The 20,122-nt window shown below is 42.2% G+C and overlaps 1 protein-coding gene across 5 annotated transcripts in view; it reads left to right on the top strand.

Annotated features, from left to right (window-relative positions):
• LOC147016800 (uncharacterized) overlaps nt 1-20,122 on the top strand; it is a 56,790-nt gene that overhangs the window by 7,505 nt on the left and 29,163 nt on the right. For 2 of the 5 annotated variants that reach the window (XM_085845816.1, XM_085845814.1), the window contains exons 3-8: nt 6,625-6,707; nt 8,177-8,320; nt 8,477-8,566; nt 8,672-9,421; nt 16,242-16,363; nt 16,985-17,048. In XM_085845816.1, the coding sequence (XP_085701942.1) occupies nt 6,625-6,707; nt 8,177-8,320; nt 8,477-8,566; nt 8,672-9,421; nt 16,242-16,363; nt 16,985-17,048 (1,253 nt within the window). Of the gene's footprint in view, nt 1-829; nt 6,737-8,176; nt 8,321-8,476; nt 8,567-8,671; nt 9,422-16,241; nt 16,364-16,984; nt 17,049-17,318; nt 19,598-20,122 lie in introns of those variants that run through there. The other 3 variants (XM_085845818.1, XM_085845817.1, XM_085845819.1) reach the window with 3 other exon arrangements.

The raw sequence follows: 20,122 nt of genomic DNA, 5'->3' as shown, positions 1-20,122 counted from the left end.
ACTTGGTCTTATGTGTAACGCATTGGTAACTACACAGAACGTTTCGTTGTGTTATAGATAACTTATACCAACGAATGCTGAACCTGTTGTCGGCCTACACAACCGATGCCCAACGATAGTCTAACTCAGGCATAGCGCGTTGCACACATCGCCGACGATGTCGTGACGCAGCCTATTAAAAGGCTGACGCACAACGATTCGAATCATAACTGCCGTAGAAATGGAAGGGTCAAAATCGCGGTCACACCTTGGCGATCTTGCCAGCGTATGCCGACGTAACAAAAAAGTGTCTAAAACGTTGGGGCACGTCGAATACGGTATGGGTAAGTTTGGTATGCGCGAGTAGAACGCTAAATACGCTATCATAAGTAGAGTACGTCAAGAAATTTTGAACATGTTCAAAATTTTACGACGTACTCGGCGTATGACACACGTTCGCATGCGATGGGGATAAGTTTTACACACGATATGTGGACGCTTACACACGTCCACAAAGGTTACTTATAAGCTACTCATAAGTCGAAACACGTCGCGGTAATGTCTTTTTTACGCGAAACTTATTTCTAACTTATGTTTGACGTGCTTTGAACCAATTCTTTACGTAGTCCCAACACACATCGACGTATGTAGACGTATTCCAATGACGTCTTCCGGTCGACAAAAAAAAAAAATGAATGTGTTTCTCGCTTACAACTGCCATATAAAGACGTGTTCCCAGCGGTTTTGGGAATTGGTATATAAAAATGGTGTTCATAAAAGGGGAACCCAACAGTGTTTTCGAGTCCTTTTTGAGTTGATGGCCATGTCAGCAGTAACAGTATTAGTATTAATATTAGTATTAGTAGTCGTTTGTTCATGTTGGCAGTAGTAGGTGGGTGTGAGGGGGAGGGTGTGGGTTATGATGGATCGTCCTTGCGTCCGCGTGTCCACGGGTAGGTTCATAGGCTGCCACTCAACGATTTAAATGGCTGCATCTCCACTATTGAAAGTAGACGCTTGCGCTCAACAATTGGATTTTTTTTACACTCAACGACTTTGAAATGGTACCACTCAGCTAGTTTCATTGTTTACAATGAACGATTTAAATTGCTGTCACTCGCCTTTGTTTTTTTTTTTTTGTTTTTTTTGACGCTGGGGTTTGGAAATTTGAAGCGTTTCTTCTGAACGTGTTAAAACGCTCAAACTCGACTATTTTAAATCGACGCTGCCGATAGACAATTGGAATCATAGCCAAGCTAGACATCGAAGTGTGAACATCCTCGTCATGCCGAAGAAAAGTTTGAAGAATGCTGCAAATAAGTGTCCTGGCCGTGGCCGTGGACGCTGACGCAAGGACGATCCATTATACCGACGTCTTTCAGCCTATGAGTAACTTAAAAGTAACGTCTGTCGACGTGGTGGCAACGATCGCGTAACGTGCCAACAACACGTTAATCATATGTTAGAAATAAGTTTCGGGTATGCTAAACATTACCTCGGCGTGTCTCAACTTATGATTAACTTACAAGTAGCATGTGTTGACGTCTGTCAACGATCGCAGACCGTGCCTACAACTTGTGGCCAGCGTAGCGGAACGTGTGAGTCATACGCCGGCATACGTCGTGAAATTTCAAGCATGAAAAAATTTGAGGACAACCGAAAAGTACAACGTTTAAAGCCAACGTACAACGACTTATGGCAACGTACTACGACGTATGCCAGCGTGCTCTTAATGTTATCAAAACTTACCCATAACGTATTCAACGTTTGCCAGCGTTTTAGAAAAAAAATTCAAAAATCGGCATACGTTGGCTAAAACGTCAAGGTGTGACCGGGCCTTTACCACAAAGTTATTCAGTGAGATTAGGTCAGTTGCACCACATCCACAGGTTACAGTTCAGTCAGTCATTGTTGCTATACACAACAAAAATGATATTCTACTCTTTTTCCAGGTTTTAGCTTTCCTATTCGATTTAAAGTAGAGTTTACCTGTGCAAAAAACAGGTATCTCAGCTGGTGCATACACAATTGTATGTACGTACATGCATACAATTGCTGAATTTTGGTGTGACCATAAAAATCTGCTCCCTCAGGGAGTGGACAATGTGTGTGTGTGTGTGTGTGTGTGTGTGTGTGTGTGTGTGTGTGTGTGTGTGTGTGTGTGTGTGTGTGTGTGTGTGTGTGTGTGTGTGTGTGTGTGTGTGTGTGTGTGTGTGTGTGTGTGTGTGGATAATGTGTTGATGACAGCAGTCTTCTTCTTCTTTCGTGGCTACATTTCCGACGTTCCTGTGGGGTGGGCAGGGGGAATCTTGGCTCAAGTCTTTCATCAACCTGCTGGCCAGGCCTGACATTCACCTATGGTTAGGGCAGGAAATTGGAATTTAGCCAGGGTGATGGTTTGCCTACTCTTTGCAAGGGACACTGCGGGATCTTTAATGTCCACAAACTAAAGCTAGCAGATGGGACGCCCAGTTTAACGTCCATCCAAGGGATGGCACACACATTGGTGAATCACCCTGCCTTTGAAACGCTGGGATAACAGTTTATAGCTGGGCTGAGATGCGAACCCAGGTTAGACACCTGAGGCAATTGTGCATACCTCAAATTCTCGGTTGTCCTGCTCGCCCCTGTGTTGATATCATTGTTATTTTAATGCCACGATTATCATGCCATTTTCGTTGAACAAAATTGACCGATTACTCTGTGGTTATCTTAATTTTGATGAAAAACCTAACTTGGATGACATCGAAGCTGGAGTCAGGATGGGAGGAAGATGTTCCAACAACCCAAGGTATGCTGGCGATACCACTCTGTTGGCAGAAAGTAAAGATAAATTGATGAAACTGCTGCAGATAGTGAAGAAGGAAAGTGAAAAAGCTGGTCTTTATTTAAACCTAAGACTAAAATCTTGTCAACTGAGAAGATCGACTTGTTCAGAGTGGGAGACCATCAAGTGGAAATCGTGGAAATTTTCATCTTCCTGGGTTCCAAGATTGAAGCGAGTGGAGAATGTGGAGGGGATATGAATATATGGTTAGTTGTTTGGGAGAACAGCAATGTCAGGATTGATGGATCTGGAAAGACAAAGATGTGAGATACAACCCAATAGGAGGCTGATGAGTACTATGGTCTTTGCATTTGCAATGTATGGATGTGAGTCGTGGACAGTGAAAAATAAATGAAGATGATTGACAGTTTTGAAACGTGGTGTTGGAGATGAATGTTAATCCCATGGATTGCAAGAAGAAGAAGAACAAACTAACAAATTGGTGCTTGAAGAAATTAGACCAACATGTACATTAGAAGTGCTGATGCTAAAACCGAATGGGGTTATGCATTGAATAAAGGTCACATTTGGGCCATTATGGTGTCAGGCAATATGGCACATCATATTTGAAACCTCGCCCAAGATAAATAACATTTGAGGCCCCAAAATATCCTGCACCGTTTCAAACACCATAATAAGTTGATACAGTCCACATGTAATTTGATAGCTATAAAAATCGGACAGTCATTGGGATACTTCATTCGTGCATAAAGACTCATTTAAGCAACTTTATTAGCAAAAGATCATAGCGGCTTACCTATAGGTCAAGAAAGTCCAGACTGCTCGGATCCGTTGTTTGATATGATTAGCATCGAATGGCTCAAGGACGTCGGGTTTCCAACAATTTTTTTTTTCCGTTTGTTGTTAAACAATTGCAGTGACTGTTTAAAATGGTAATAGCACATTTCCCAAAATTGACTGAATTGTTTGTGGTTATAATTTTTTACTTCCTGGACTTGTGCCCCATGAAACTCTATGATGAGCTGTGTATACACTTTAACATGGAGTTTGTCCAAGGTGGAAATTCTCCCACCCAGGAGGGAGCAAATTAAGTCGCTACAACCTCCGTCATGTTCCCCTGGCAAGTTTGGTTAAGATTCAATAAGTACCGATTGAAGGTAAGACACAGACACCAAATTGCATATTTTAGAATGATTATGGGGAAAGGAATGGCTGTGATGGAGCTCAGCTGCATCAGAGTTTAGGGGGTTGAAAACTTCTTTGGAATGCCTGCAGGATGTGCTATCTGTATATCATGATGGTCAATGTATGCTCATCTTGTAACATTGACTCCATTCGGCCTCATGCTGCTTTGTTACCATAACATTGCTGAAAAGGGCACACTCTGCAAAGAAATGCTTTCCCTTATTTTTATTTGCATCAGACAAAAGTCTTGATGCTCAAATTTTATCGAGGAATCCTTAAGATTCACAATTGGGATAATTTGTTCTATTCTCGTTTTTCTTGCTTGTTTTTTTTTTTTTTAATCAAATTCGGTCTGTTGGTTGCATCACTCCTGAGCCTCGTCAGTACTGCTCATGCAGTCCTTGCACGTTCGTGCGTGAATTTGGAATTTGTTCAGGGTGGTGACACACACACACACACACACACACACACACACACACACACACACACACACACACACACACACACACTGCCAATTCTTTGTCAACAACACCATGGGATCTTTAACATCCACCAGCTAATGTTCTCAGTTTGGGTCCGAGCTTAACGTCTCACTGAAGACTACACGGTCATTGATACAATTAACTAATTTGTACAATGCATACATCAGCAGTGGCCATGCTGCTTTTATTGAAACAAAACAAAGTTTGGAGCAGTTTTAAAAAGTAATTGCTGCTTTGATGTCTGATGAGTTTCATGGTCATGATCGCTTTGTACATTTGCATATTGCTCTCACAAACACAAATTCACCTCTCATCTCCCTTCCTTGCCAACTCCCACTCGCACTGCTCCTTCCACCATCTATGTTTATGTGTATGCATACATACAAACATACCTGCATACATATACACAGTGGCTATAGAAAGTCTACACCTCATTTCAATTTTTTCACGTTTTGTTGCCTTGTAGCCTGGAATGAAATTGCATTAAAGCAAACTTTTTCCATCTTTATTTACACATCGTAACCCACAAATTCTACAAATTTCAAAAAACTAATTTAAAATACAAAACTAGAATATCTTGGTTGGATAAGTATCCAACCCCTGAGTTAATACTCGGTGGAAGCACCTTTGACAGCAATTACAGCTGTGAGTCTGTTGGGATCGGTCTCGACCAACTTTGCATACCTTGATTGGGCAATATTTGCCGATTCTTCAGTAAAAAAAAAAAAAACACCTGTTCAAGCAGTCAAGTTGCGTGGGGAGTGTTGATGGACAGCATTCTTTAATTCTTGCCGTGAAATTTGATTTCCTTCGATTTAGGTTGTGGCTCTGACTTGGCCAGTCAAGGACATTTATCATTTTGTTCCTTAGCCACTCCATTGTACCTTTGGCTGTGTGATTCGGTTCGTTGTCATGCTGAAAGGTGAACTTCCGTCCCAATTTCAGCTTTCTTGCAGAGGGCAGCAGGTTTTCCTCTTGGATTTTTGGGGGTATTTTTCTCCATCCATTTTCCCTTCTATTCTGACCTGCTGATGAGAAACATCCCCATAACATGATGCTGCCACCACCCTGCTTCACAGTAGGGATGGTGTTCTTTGGGTGATGTGGTTTTTTTTTTTTTTTGGTTTTTTTTAACTTAACATTTTGCATTTAAGCAAAAAAAGGTCCATTCTGGTTTGGTCAGTCCACATAACTTTTTTGTTACATGGCTTCAGAATCTCCAGAATGTTTTTTTTTTGCATACCTCAAACAGGACTCAAGGTGGGCTTTTTTAAATAATGGCTTCCTTCTTGCCACCCTAAGGAAAAGAACAGACTTGTAGAGTGCTTGGGATATTGCTGTCACATGCACACAGTGACCAGTCTTTGCCATAAAGGTGTAGCTCTTTCAACATTTCCACGTTGGCCTCTTGGTAGCCTCTCTGATCGGTCTCCTACTTGCTCATCCATTTTTGAGGGACGGCCTGACCGAGGCAGGGTCGTTGTGTTACGATACACCTTCCACTTCTTAAAGATTGCCTTGGCTGTGCTCCACTGGATATTCAAAGCCTTTGAAATATTTTAATCTCCATCCACTGATCTGTGCCTTTCCACAACTTTATCCCAGAGGTCTTTTGAAAGCTCCTTGGTGCTCATGGTTGAGTCTTTGCTGTGAAATGCACTATCCAGCAGAGGAAACTTGTAGGAACAGCTGATTTTATTCTGAAATAATCAGAATCATTGCAACTTAGCATTTGGTGTGTGATTTTGAAGGTGATTGGTAACACCTGAGCTAATTTAGAATTGCTATTATAATGGGGGTGGACACCTATCCAACCAAGATATTCCAGTTTTGTATTTTAAATTAATGTTCGGAGATTTGTAAAATTTGTTTTTCACGAAGAGGTTGTGGGTTACGATGTACAAATCAAGGTGGGGGAAAAAAAGTCTGATTTGATGCAATTTAATTCCAGGCTATAAGGCACCAAAAGGTGAAAAATTTGAAAGGAGGTGTAGACTTTCTATATATATATATATGACTCCTTGTCTCATCACTCATTTTAACAACATTTCCGATGTTTGTATCAAACTTCCATAACAAGAATAGCAGGTCAACCAGCGTTGTCGTATGAAGTAATTTCCTTTTCAGTTGTTATGAGGATACCTGTCGTATAATGATGACTCTTGTTGCACTTGTTTGTTTGTCCTGCAGTCTATAAAGAGCCACCTTTCGAAGTTGAAGAGTCTGGTTATGCTGGATTCATTATGCCTGTTCACATATACTTCAAAAACACGGTACTTCAAAAGTTTAGAGCTGCAGCCAGGTGGGGTTTGCATTAATACTAAGCTGTTATCCAGCTAACACTGAAATGTACAAATACAGTAATAATGGAGACCTATACTCGTGATGAAGTTTCAGTGCATCCGTAAGGCTGGCAGGATGGCCTGGAGGTACGGACACTCGCCTCGAGGCTGACTAGCCTGGATTTGGATCTTGGCATGAATTGGAACATCATTCCGGTGTTTCACAGATAGGTTGATTCATCAATATGTGTGACATCCCTCGGATGGACGTTAAACTTGGTGTCCCATCTGCTGCCATTTGTGGACAAAAATATCCCACGGTGTCTGTCACAAATAGTAGGAGAGCTATCGCCAGCACCCTGGCCAAACCCCAAATTCCTGCCCTAACTGACGGAGGCCATTGCATCAGCAGCATAAGCATGCTCTCAGCCAGACACCGCCCTGTAGCCTTGTGCTGCATACGAAAGAAGGGCGTTCACAATAAGTTGAGAAACGTTTCGATGCGAGAACCAATCTGGCATCGATGGACACTTCATTGGAGGACACTCGACTGAAAGTGGCAGGGATTTGAAATTTGTTCAGGATGCTGACGATAGCTCACCAACTATTCTTTAACATCCACCAACAACCACTACTTGCAGACGGGACTCCCGGATTGACGTCGTTCCGAAGAACGGTGCACGCACTGATGCCTTCCCCTGCATGTGAAACACCATGAGGGTGACTGTTTATAGCTTGGTCAATATTTGAACTCTGGCTAAATAGCTCAAATGTGAGTGTGCATACCTCTTGGGCCTAGGCTATCTTGGCAGCATATTTGAAATGTAGATGAAAAAGGAACAACTGGTAATGCAATAGGGCAGGGATGTTAAATAAATAAATAAATAAATTCTGAGGACTTGGAATGTAGATCCTCACTCTCATGGAGGAAAGGTGCTCAGTTTTGGGATAACCTGCTCCACTGTTCCACTTTTTTTTTCTGACTGACAGTGATGCATGTACGTTCTATTTATTTATTTATTTATTTATTTATTTTTTTGTAGAGAACACTCGTGCTCATTACAAGCTGCCTTTATGGCAATAAGAATCACCTATAGTATGGAGTGGCACCACAGGTGGGGCAGGCAGATTGCTCTGCCTTCCTGAATGTCATTCATGAGCCAGCTGGGTTTTGACTTATTTATTTATTTATTTATTTATTTATTTATTTATTGTAACTTTTCCAAGACTTGCTTGGTTTCCAGAAACCTCTAATCCCAACTCATTAAGAGGGATGTTGTTCTTCCAACCTCAAGAATGCCAGGGCATTATCCATAGTAATTAATATACCACCATATTGCTCTCATTTGTGCAGGGAAACAAAATTGAGATGTGAAAAGAGGATTTATGTAAAACTGATGAACCACCACCTTTTAATTAATTTATCCCTGCCCACACTTTGATATTCTTTCTACCAACAGGAAGATCCCCGAAAGATGTCTTTCGAGTATGATCTTTTCCTGCAGACACCTGGCCAACAACCAGTTAGCCATGTTCGTTGTGAGAAGCTCACCTTCAACTGCCCTTCGCCTGAATTCCGTGTCCGTTTACTCAAGGCTGGCGCTGTGAGCACTCGTTCTACATGGTCTCTGCGCAATGACCTGCACTTATTTTCCTGTTGTTTTGACTATAAAGTTAAAATAATTTTGCTCGACACGTAACATTCTTCTTTCTGGATCAATTGTAGCCTTTTGTGAAGTTTGTTAATGTCACATTTTCAGGTGGTGGTGTCCTTACCTATGTCAGAACAAAACCAACCATTGGAGTCAACAGATCTGGTAAAAAAGCTAAAATTGCCATCAAGTGTAAAAGTGAGTGGTGGGGAGGGGGGTGGGGGTGGTGGACCAAAAAAACATTGGCACTCGAATCGGAGGCTTGTGCCTCCAACAGGTGACATGTTGATCTTTGTGTTTCAGGATTCTGCCAAAAAGGAACACTCAAAACACCCAAAAGAGCATGGTACGAAGCACAAAGAGAAAAAAGCAAAGAACAGAAACCGTTCTGCTGAGAAAACCAGAAATATGACTAATAACAAGGCACACAGGGAGGGTGCAATCATCAAAGAAGGGAAGAGTGTGCACAAGTTGAACCGGGAAGCAGGTCCATCTCTGGAGAAGAAGGGGCAAAGTTCAGGGATGAAGCGACCGGCAGCAGATGTTGCAAGCGATGACGGAGCTTCCAAGAAGAATAGGGCATTTCGTGTTCCTTGTGATAAAAAAGCTTTGTTGGTACTTCCTGCAGGAGATGGTACAAAGTGCAACGATGAGCAGACAGCAAAGCAGGAGAAATGTAAGCACAGAAGCTCAGATGAAGTCAAGAATCGTTCAAAAAATAAAACGAAGGTGACCAATGAGATTGTGGAAAAGCGGCAAGGAAAGAACATTGTCGTGAAACTCTCACAGAGACCAAAAGCAGATGGATGCGGTGCAAAGCAGCCAGAAAAACATTTTGATTTGCAGAAGCACAAGAAGCATTGCAATGTGCACAATGTGGGTTTGAACAAAAGCCGAGTAGGGAAATCAGAAGCGCGTCCACAAACGGAAAGGATGGCAGGATTGAAAAAAACATTGTCTGCACAGAAAGTAAAAGATTCACAACAGGTGGTGTCAACGAGCCTTCCAAGCACGAGCAAGGTTGAAGATGCGCTACCTGTGGTGACTGCTGAGGTGGGTGATTGTGATGGTTTTATATACAGCGCCTTCAGGAAGTATTTACACCGCTCGACTTTTGTCACATTTTGTTGTGTTGCAGGCTGAATTTAAAATAGATTAAATTTAATAATTTTTGGCACCGATCTACACAAAATACCCCATAATGCCAAAGTGAAAAACATGTTTTTAGAAATTTTTACAAATTAATTAAAAATGAAAAGCTGAAATGGTTTGCATCAATAAGTATTCAAAGCCCTTGAGTGAGTAGTTTGTCGAAGCGACTTTGACAGCGATTTACAGCTTCGCTTCTTCTTGGGTATGTCTGGATCACCTTTGTACATCTGGATTTGGGGATTTTCTCCCATTCTTCCTTTGCAGGTTTACTCAAGCTTTGTCAAGTTGGATGGGAAGCGTCGGTGAACGGCAATCTTCAAGTCTGGGCTTTGGCTGGGCCACTCAAGGGCTTTCACATTCTTGTTCTGAAGCCATTTCAATGTTTATTTGATTGTGTGCTTAGGGTCATTGTCCTGTTGGAACGCAAATCTTTGCCGCACTCTAAGGTAATTTGCACTCTGAAGCAGGTTCTCCTCAATGATTTGCTGGTTTTGGCTCCATTCATTGTTCTCTCTATCCTTGCAAGTCTCCCAGTCCCTGCTGCTGAAAAGCATCTCCACAGCATGATTCTGCCACCACGATACTTCATGGTAGGGATGGTGTGATATGGGTCAGCTGTGCTTGGTTTCTACCAGACGTAGCACTTTGCATTCGGGCCAATGAGTTAAATTTTCATCTTATCAGACCACAGAATCTTTTGCCTCGTGCTCTCAGAGTGTTTCACGTAACTCCAGGTGGGCTGTCGTATGCCTTTTTCTCAGGAGTGGCTTCCGTCTGGCCACTCTCCCATATAGTCCGGGAGCCAACCTGTGTACGAGGCTGTTTTAGGGTTGGACCTTACAGCCTCTGCTATAAAATTTTACACCCCCAGGATGTTTAGATATATGTTTGCAGTTCATGAAAACCAATGTTGGCAATTCATAAGCTCTTGCGAAAAATTTTGGCGGCCGTTTTTGTTTGAGGAAGATTTGAAAAATTTGATAAAACAGCAATTGTCAATAAAATTTCTAAAAAAATTAAAAAATCACATTCATGAAAAATAAATGTGAACTAAATGTAAGAATTCAATCAGTGCATTGTAAAATGACAAAAAAAAATTGCCTTTGTGAAAGTAAACCTCGTAAAAGTACATAATTTTGTGAAAAATGCCTTAAAAATAACGTTTTTTGAAGATGGCCTTTAGAACTTTTCTTATCATAGGCAGATGCTGCATTAGAATACTAATTTCTCTTAATGTGATATGAACATGGTATCCATGGCTAATTAAAACAGCAAATTTGATTGAGTTCTATCAATTTTTAAAGAGAAAATTAACATTTTTGTCAACCAAAGTTACCCCTACCCCCAAAATCCTCTTACTCTATTGAACACAGTTCGGTTAAGGTTTGCTGGATCCAGGTTGGGTACTTCACAGTTCACTCTTCCAAAGGAAAATTCAATGGTGTTTGGAGTGACATGGCCCTGGAGCAGACATACAACAATGAAGGGAAGACATCTCTGTTCAAACGCATATCTCAGGCACCAGCTGCTCGAGATAAATATGTGAAAACAGCACCATTTCTCACAGCTGTATCAGAGAACATAAAGTCTATGGCTAATCTAGGCCAACAGGAATCTACTCATCATGGAGAAACACAGAAGCAGGCAACAGAAGAACATATGCATGTTGAGGAGATCAAGAAAGTGATATGCCAGCAGATGATAAACCCATTCCAGTGTAACAACCAAGTGGATCTGCTCAATAGAGCAACTGGTGAGAAGGATGCTTCAAAAGACTTGGTCCATGCTCAAGCTGAGGGCATGGAAGCCATTATGAAAGCAGAAGAGGTGGTCTCTATTAAGATTGAACCACTGAAGCTGGTAACTTTCTCCTCACAGAAGAAATCAAAACCATCAAGGAAACAGAGTTTAATCAGGATCTATCAAGATGAGACTGCAACTACACGTGTGCTGTGTTTCTATCGAGATGCCGACCCAGTCACAAGACAGATTGCATTTTTCCCATGAGTGGACAGACTATCCATCATCCCTGTTTGAGGTTGATCCACGCTTAGCACAGGGGGTTGTAATGCGCAAAGGCAACGAGTCTGATTTCGTGGCAGTGCTAATTGCTGAAGCTGAGCAGGATGTTGTTTTACAGCTGCCATCATTACCACAGAGTGACCTATACACAGTTTATCTGGTAGACACAATGGCATTTGTAAATAAATACCAAAAAATGGGTGCGAAAACATTTGGTGAACTTCCCCAGCTGTATCTTCGCAAGCAGGTGTATCCTGCAGTTGAAACCTGAAATGTGCAACTGTGTCAACATCATTGGTGATCAGTATGATTTTGATGATAGCCATACTTTGAAGGGTGATGAGCAGCAGAGGAGAAACCAGACAGACCAGGCAAGACAATTCTCACCATCCAAGAGTCTAGAAATTCCGGACTGGAATTTATTCATGAAGAATCCAAGAAATAAAGGAAATCTTCAGAACTTCATTGGCACTTCCCTTTGTGAGAGTCCTGAAGCTATTCCGGATGGAGTGACCATCATTCTTGGTAGTATGATGGAAAACAAAGGTCACACTCTTTCCATCACATCAGCATCAAGTTCAGTTCTGGACTTACCTTGTGAAGAACATGAAGAGGCAGACACAAGGATTATTGCTCATCTTGCGTATTGTGTGGAATATCTTGATCACCATCGAGCTGTTGTGCATGCAACAGATACAGACATAATTATGCTGTGTATATATCACTTCTGCTGCTTGAACACATTGCAAGAACTCTGGATACAACGGCAGAATCAATACCTACCTATTCATGAGCTGGTAGAAGTGTTGAGCAAGAAGTACCAGAAAATCCTCTTGATGTCGCAGCTACACTTCTGTGCACATATGTGTTGTGTGGATGTGACACAGTGAGCTACCCATTCAGAAGGGGAAAAGAAGAGGTCAGGTCAGGTATGGGAGCATGTGCCAGAACAGCGCGTCGCTGCGTCCACTTTCCGCCGGTACTCCAGGGGCCTCCGTCTGGCCATCCCCCAGGCAGATGCCAGGCCCATCCCCATCTCCTTGAGATGATGGTCAACCTGCTGCAACCATGAGGCACGTGGTCGGCCCACTGGCCTCCCACTCATGAGACTCCCTCGCTGAGAGAATCTGGTGAGCAGGATCAGCGTCAGGAAAACGAGCCACATGTCCATACAGCCGCAGCTGACGCTCACGGACTATGCAGGTAACAAATCTCATCCGAGTCTCTCTCAGCAACCGCTCGTTGGACACAAAATCCGACCAGCGATAGCCAAGGATTCTCCGAAGAGACCTGGTACCAAAGGAATTAAGTCTCCGTCTCAGATCCTTGGTCAAAGTCCAAGTCTCGCACCCATAGAGCAAGACTGGAAGTACCAAGGACCTGAAGACTCAGACTTTCGTCCTCCCGCACAGGTACCGGCAGCGCCACACCCCATGATCCAGTGAATCCATGACTCCCCAGGCCCGACCCAGACGTCTATTGACCTCCGGCTCACAACCTGCGGAGACATGAATATCACTGCCAAGGTAAGTGAATCTCTCCACGACCTCAACATCCTCACCACAAACAGACACAGACAGGACAGCAGCATCCAAGATGTCACCGAAAGCCTGGATCTTAGTTTTGACCCAAGAAATCCATAATCCCAATGGCTCCGACTCCTCATTCAGCACCTCGAGGGCCCCCAAGAGGATGTCTAAAGTCTCCGCAAAGATGACTGCATCATCTGCAAAATCAAGGTCTGAGATCTTGACATTGCCAAACGATGCACCGCAACTTGATCTCTCCGACATCCTCCCTAGAATCCAGTCCATACAAGTGCTGAAAAGTGTGGGGGCCAGTACACATCCCTGACGAACTCCAGTAACAACTGGAAATAAGTCAGAGATGGTACCACCACACTTCACAGCACTCTCAGTAACAGAGTAGAGTTCAGACATCAGATCGATCAGTTTCGGTGGCACCCCACGAAGACCAAGAATCCTCCAGAGGACATCCCGATTCACTGAATCGAACGCTTTACAGAGATCAACATAGGCTGCAAGCAGCCCCTGCCGAAACTCTCGTCTGTGTTCGGTGAGGACACGAAGTGCAAGGATACGGTCAATCGTTGACCTCTTTGGTGTAAAGCCTGACTGCTCTGGACGCTGGTGCTCAAGCAGATGGTGGCGAACCCTATCAAGAATTATTATCCGAGCAAAGACCTTGCCCGGCACTGAGAGCAGCGTCACCCCTCGGTAGTTTTTGCAGTCTTGGCGATCACCCTTTCCTTTCCAGAGAGGGACAACAAGGCCCCTCTTCCAGTCAGTTGGGATGATGCCTGTGTTCCTGTGAAAAGAAGAGCGGCACAGGTTTCTCTGGGACTGATAGGAAACCTTCCCCACCTTGTTGATTTTGGAAGAGATAGTGAAATGGCAGCAACAGAATGTGTCATTGATGAGGCCAGAGTATACTGGACTGCTCTGCATGGCCAAAAAGGGTTCAGCTGTTTGGATACCCTCAGGCAGCATATGTTTGTCTCTTCAAAATTAGACCTTAGGTCACTGCCAGCAACAGAAGATGCGTTTTACTTCCTTGTTTTAAGAGCATTGTATCAATTGCTTCTGTATAGACGTGCACATCTCAGTGACCGAGCACTTCCCCCAGCCACAACATTTGGCAGAACCCTTATCAATGGAAAACTGGTCCCAATTCTCATGTCTAAGCCAGCCAAGCCAAACATAGACAAAACGGTGTCTTGCATGTGCAAATTATCCAAATGTCTGAAACGATGTTCATGCAAAAAGGCTGCTGTGCCTTGCTGAGTGACATGCATATGCCTTGGTCAGAGAGGTTCATGTGGTGGAGTTGTTTCAGAGAGTGACTCTTCCTCTGAAGAGGATGTTTCATGTCACAATATTGTGTTAATCCATTTCTAATTTTATCTTCCTTAAAACCATGGCATGTAAAAGTATGTTCTTGTTCCTGACCCCATTGATAGTCAAGCATTTCTGAGTTACATAAATCTTTTGTTGTTTGACATATAACCTTGTCAATTGAAGGTAGGTTAAATCTACACCAATTGTGATATAGGAAATGAACTCCTCTTTAATATGAGGGGTCATTTGTGTATATAGGTTTAGTGGTTATGATTTTAGGACAATATGAATTACCCCTACCCCCATCCTACATCTTCGCTTTTGCCAACATTTTGTTATCAGAGGGGGCTCGCAAAAGTGTTGACTGTGTTGTTGCGCAAGAGTTTCACCATTGCCAACATTGGTTTTCATATACTCAAAGGGTGTCTCTTTATGAAAATCAACACAAAAATTTTATAGCAGACCGGGCAATTTTTTTTAATTTTGATCGGTTGGCTCCCGGACTAATAAAGCTCGACTTGTGAAGTGCTGCAGAGATTGTTGTCCTTTTGGTAGATTCTCCCATCTCAACCAAGAAACTCTGTAGTTCTGTCAGAGTGGTCACTGGGTTCTTGGTCACCTCCCTGACCAGGTCCTTCTTGGCCAGTTGCTCAGTTTGGTCAGACAGCCAGCTCTAGGAAGAGTCTGGGTAGTTCCATATTTGTTCCATTTCCTAATGATGGAGCTCACTGTGCTCTTGGGAACGATCAACACTCAAAATTGTTTTATACCCTTCACCAGATCTATGCCTCCTCACAATTCTATCTCGGAGTTCTTTGGACAGTTCACGGTGGAGTTTCTGTTCTGACATGCATTGACAACTGTGAAACCTTATATAGAAAGGTGTTTCTCTTTCTAAATCATGTCAAATCAATTGAGTTGGCCACAGGTGGACCCCAATCAAGCTGTGGAGACATCTCAAGGATGAACCTGAGCTCGATTTGGAGGTTAGGATGGTGGGCTTGGGATCCTAGGATCCTGAGTTCAAATCCCACTCGGCTGTTGAATTAATAACAGGTGGGGTTGACTCTGCCTGTCATCCTTCCGAGGTCGGCAAAATGAGTGCCAGCTTGCTGGTATACTGTGTCGGAGTGGTGACCCGTACAGGATTGTGCCCAATCGCCAAGGAGACTGCTTCGGCAGCTACACCGCTCTTCTCAGAGTATGAAATGAATGGATGGATGAATCGCAAAGGGGTTGAATACTTATTGACTTGAGATATTTCGGCTTTTCTTTTTTAATTAATTTGTAAAAAGGTCCCACTTTGACATTATAGGGTATATTGTGTTAATCGGTGACAATTTTTTTTTTTTAATCTAATCCATTTTAAATTCAGGCTGTAACACGACAAAATGTGACAAAAGTCAGGGGATGTGAATACTTTCTGAAGGTACTGTATGATCCCTTTACAAGGAACTTCAATCCAGGAGGAGGCCAACCTATGGTTGTTTGTCCGTGCTGCATCCTTTTAAAATTTTGAGCGTCCAGTAAGGAAGCAGCACACGCTGTTTTTTTTTTAAAGCCTTTTTGGTATGACTCGGCCATGGTTCAAACCAACGACCACCGAGACTCACAGTGGACGCTCTAACCATTGTGCCTCAGAGTCTGGTTTTGTCGCAGGATAAGATGTTTGTGATGATTGGATCACTGATTTGGCTGAATTTGGAAAATATTATTTTGTCCCAATTTATTTCTTTACTCCATTTTTGTGCAATTTATCCTTTGTCATTGTCTCAATCAGCATTTTTGTGTTTCATAAATGTTTGCAGTATTTCGACTTTGTTTTACTGCACGTCGTGCAGAGTTCCACAGGGACTGACAAAGGAGGGGACAGAGTGGAGGGTGAAGTCGGCAGCAGATGTGACAAAGACTACCAGCTAAACCAATTTTCAAAGGAAGCCACTGCTACAGACTGGAAACCTCGGTAATCAACTCTTACACCTTGGTTTTCAACTTCTTGTTGCTATAATTGTTCTATCATTTCAAAATGTATTTACCTCCGCTACCGGAGGTGGATGGAGGATATGTTTTCACCCGTCGGTCTGTTTGTGGACACGATGTCTCAAAAAGTTATGGACGGATTCGGATAAACCTTGGCGGGTAGGTTGGGTATGTAGAATGGAATAACTGATTCAGTTTTTGGGGAAGATCCAGATCTGGATCCAATAATTTTTCTGTTTTTTAAGTGATTATTCACCATTGAGAGATTGGGCTAAAACGATATGTAGCACGATGTCTCAAAAAGTTATCGATGGATTTGGACGAAACTTGGTGGGTAGGTTAGGTATGTAAAATGGAATAATTGATTGGGTTTTTCGGGAATATCTGGATCCAATTAAAAAAAAAATTGAAAGTGATTTTTCACCATTGAGTGATGAGGTTAAACTTTGACCAAACTTTCTCTTCCACTGCATAAAATGTCATGTCCAATACTCTGGCTTATACAAGCTGTTGGTCTTGATAACTTGCTTGTCTCTGTCAATTATGTGGTGAGCTTGTGATTTTAAGTTTTACATCATTTTATCCTGTACAACCTTTGTTGCAGGCCCACAGAGCAGAATGGAGAAGAGGATGGAGCAGCAATCTCCAAACCCAATCTTCCCATGCCGGTACAACCGACTTGAGCCACAGTACTTTCCTGTTCTGCTGAGCAAAACAAACTTTTTTTTATCATCATTACACAGTAATAGCTGTAATTTTTTTAAGTGCAGAGCTTGGACTAATTAGTTATACAACTTATATTGGACTATTCATGAGTCAGCTTTGCAGTCTTTCTTAATTACCTCCACCACCAAAGGTGAGGGAGGTTATGTTTTCATCCCTTTGTGTGTTTGTTTGTCTATTTGTTTGTTTTTATTTGTTTGTTTGTCTGTATGCAGGATATCTCAAAAAGTTGTGGATGGATCCGGATGAAATAATGCCATTGCACGATATCTCAAAAAAGTTGTGGACGGATTCATATGAAACTTGGTGGACAGGTTGGGTGTCTGGCAAGGACGAATTGATTCAATTTTGCTGAAGATCCGGATCTGGATCCGAGCATTATTTAATTTTTAAAGTGATTCTTCACCTTTGAGAGAAAGGGCCAAAAACGATATAGAGCTGTCTCGCATGATATTTGAAAAATGTATTGGGCCCGATATGTTCTCATGGATCAGGCATTGCGTGGCAGAGGTTTGCGCTCTACCGAGTGCCCTTCTGGTTGAGCATATCTTCTGTTTGGAACTGATTCATTCTATTCCTATTTAATTTGTTTTCACATTTCTCGGGCCTCGTTTGTGAAGAAGAATGCCCATTGCATTGATATACAAGGCACTGCAATAACCTTAAGCCAACTGGAAATGCATTGTTTTCGGACTTCTAAGCAGGCAAAGAAAGCTTATTTATTGGCGCGGCAATGCAGAGCAATATGCCATGGCTTTTAGGAGCTCCTTTGACTTATTAATTTTATTATTTTTCTCCCTTTCAAAACATGTAGCTAAACATGCTGATGCTAATTTACAATGGTGATTGCTTATTCCAAAGGTATAGTATGAAGAATGGGTTTTGCGTCGGCTTATCTGGCTGAGCTCGCAATTTGGTGATTGCAGGTTTGAAATCCGATCGCACTGGGAAGGCAATGGCAAACCACCCACTGCATTTAATTGCTGGGGAAGCTGCTTTGGCAGCAAAATCCTCCTCGGATGTGGTGTGCAGTTGAAAATTGTTGAGTATTATGTTAATGATGAAGCAAAAATCTGAATCAAAAGTTGATTTCAATTGCTTGAAAATAAAATTGATTGCAGCTGAGCAAAGGCATCGAAAGGTCATAAAGAACATTTTCCACTCGTTTTAGTTCGTTACACATCCAGTGTGGGCTGGCAGGATAACCTGGAAGTACACCCACTCTCCCCTAAGCTGTCTAGCCTGGTTTTGTATGTTGACCCAGCTATAACCTATCAACTTGGAGCTTCATCAATGTGTGCCATCCCTCAGATGGGCGTTAAACTGGGCGTCCTGTCCGCCGGCATTAGTTGGTAGACGTTAATGATCCCACGGTCTGATACATCCTGTAGCTGGCCCTTATTTGCAAGTTTAATTGAAAGCTAAAATTCCAAAGCCGTCACCTCCTAATGTTTTTTTTTTTTTTCATTGTTCAAAAAAACCCAAAACGTTAAATTTCATCCATTTTGGACCATATTTAGAGTTTGCTCAATGGGGTTGAAGTTCTCGACTGCAGTGGCCCTGCAGGGTTCGTCATTTTTGCATTGATAATTCCTTTTCGCTGTTGAAGTGGATTCTACGGTCTTGCACAATGTGAAGGAGTTGTTTGTTCTTTCTTTCTTTATTTTTGATGGCATTATGCTCCTGAAGGGCCAAACACCTTTCAGCATTGTTATTTACCACCTTCAAGTGTTTTTATCTGTCTGTGGTGCCTTCTCATTATCCTCTCGGAGCTCCCGTGGCATGTCTCGGGGTCAGAATCCAGAAAACCAGCTGGTATTTTAAGGTACCTAAAGAAGTCCATTGTGTTCTTTGTGACAAAATATTAATTTGACATGCCCCCGGACTTCCTGATATGCAGCTGGACGCTGTTTGGAGTTTTATCCACGCCTTTACTATTGCTCATTACCTCCACCGCCGAAGGTGAAGGAGGTTATATTTTCACCGCTTTCTGTTTGTTTGTGTGCAGGATATCTCAAAAAGTTATGGAAGGATTCGGATGAAATTTTGTGGACAGGTTGGGTGTGTGACGAGGACAAATTGATTAGATTTTCGTGACGATCCGGATCTGGATGCGACGACTAGAATTTTTAAAGTGATTCTTCACCATTGAGAGATGGGACCAAAAATGATATGTAGCACGATGTCTCAAAATGTTGTTGACTAATTCAGATAAAACTTGGTGGACGGATTGGGTGTGTGACAAGGACAAATTTATTCGATTTTGGTGAAGATCGGAATCCGGATCTGGATACGAGGTTTATTAACCTCCGCCATCTTCGAAGATGGATGGAGATTACTGTTTTCACCCCTTTCTGATTGTTTGTTTGTTTGTTTGTGAACAGTATTATGGAAAAACTCCTCGACGGATTTCGACGAAACTTGGTGTGGGGGGGGGTTAGGTATGGTCCAAGGATCATGCCATTAAATTTTGGACTTGGTTGAAAATTATTCCCCCCCCCAAAAAAATCCCCCTCCCCCCCAAAAAATTGTTAGAGCAAAAAAATGTTTGTTTTTTTTTGCATTTCTACATGTTTTAAGTGATTTCCAACCCTCCCCCGAAAATTTTTTTACCCCCCCCCGAAAGAAATAGTTTTTTTTTTGCATTTCTACATGTTTTAAGTGATTTCCAAACCCCCCCCCCCCCCAAAAAAAAAATTACCCCCTCCCCAAAAAAAGTGAGAATTTTTTTTTGGCATTTTTATATGTTTTAAGTGATTTCCAACCCCCCCAAAAAAGAAAAAAAAATTTTTGCATTTCTACATGTTTTAAGTGATTTCCAAACCCCCCCCTCCAAAAAAAAATTGTTAGAGAAAAAAAATTTTTTGCAACTTTTTTTTCAACAAAATTTTTTTTTTTTATTTTTTTTGCATTTTTACATGTTTTAAGTGATTTCCAACCCCCCCCCCCGCCCCCCAAAAAATAATGTTGGAGAAAAGAACTATAACTCAGCACTGTTGACATCATATTTAATGAATAA

The sequence above is a fragment of the Eptatretus burgeri genome, chromosome 11 (genome assembly GCF_056783735.1).
Source record: "Eptatretus burgeri isolate ZD-2024b chromosome 11, Ebu_testis_v1, whole genome shotgun sequence".
Classification (NCBI taxonomy): Eukaryota; Metazoa; Chordata; class Myxini; order Myxiniformes; family Myxinidae; genus Eptatretus; species Eptatretus burgeri.
Note: the sequence above shows the minus strand (reverse complement) of the source record. Positions and strands in the feature narration are given on the sequence as shown.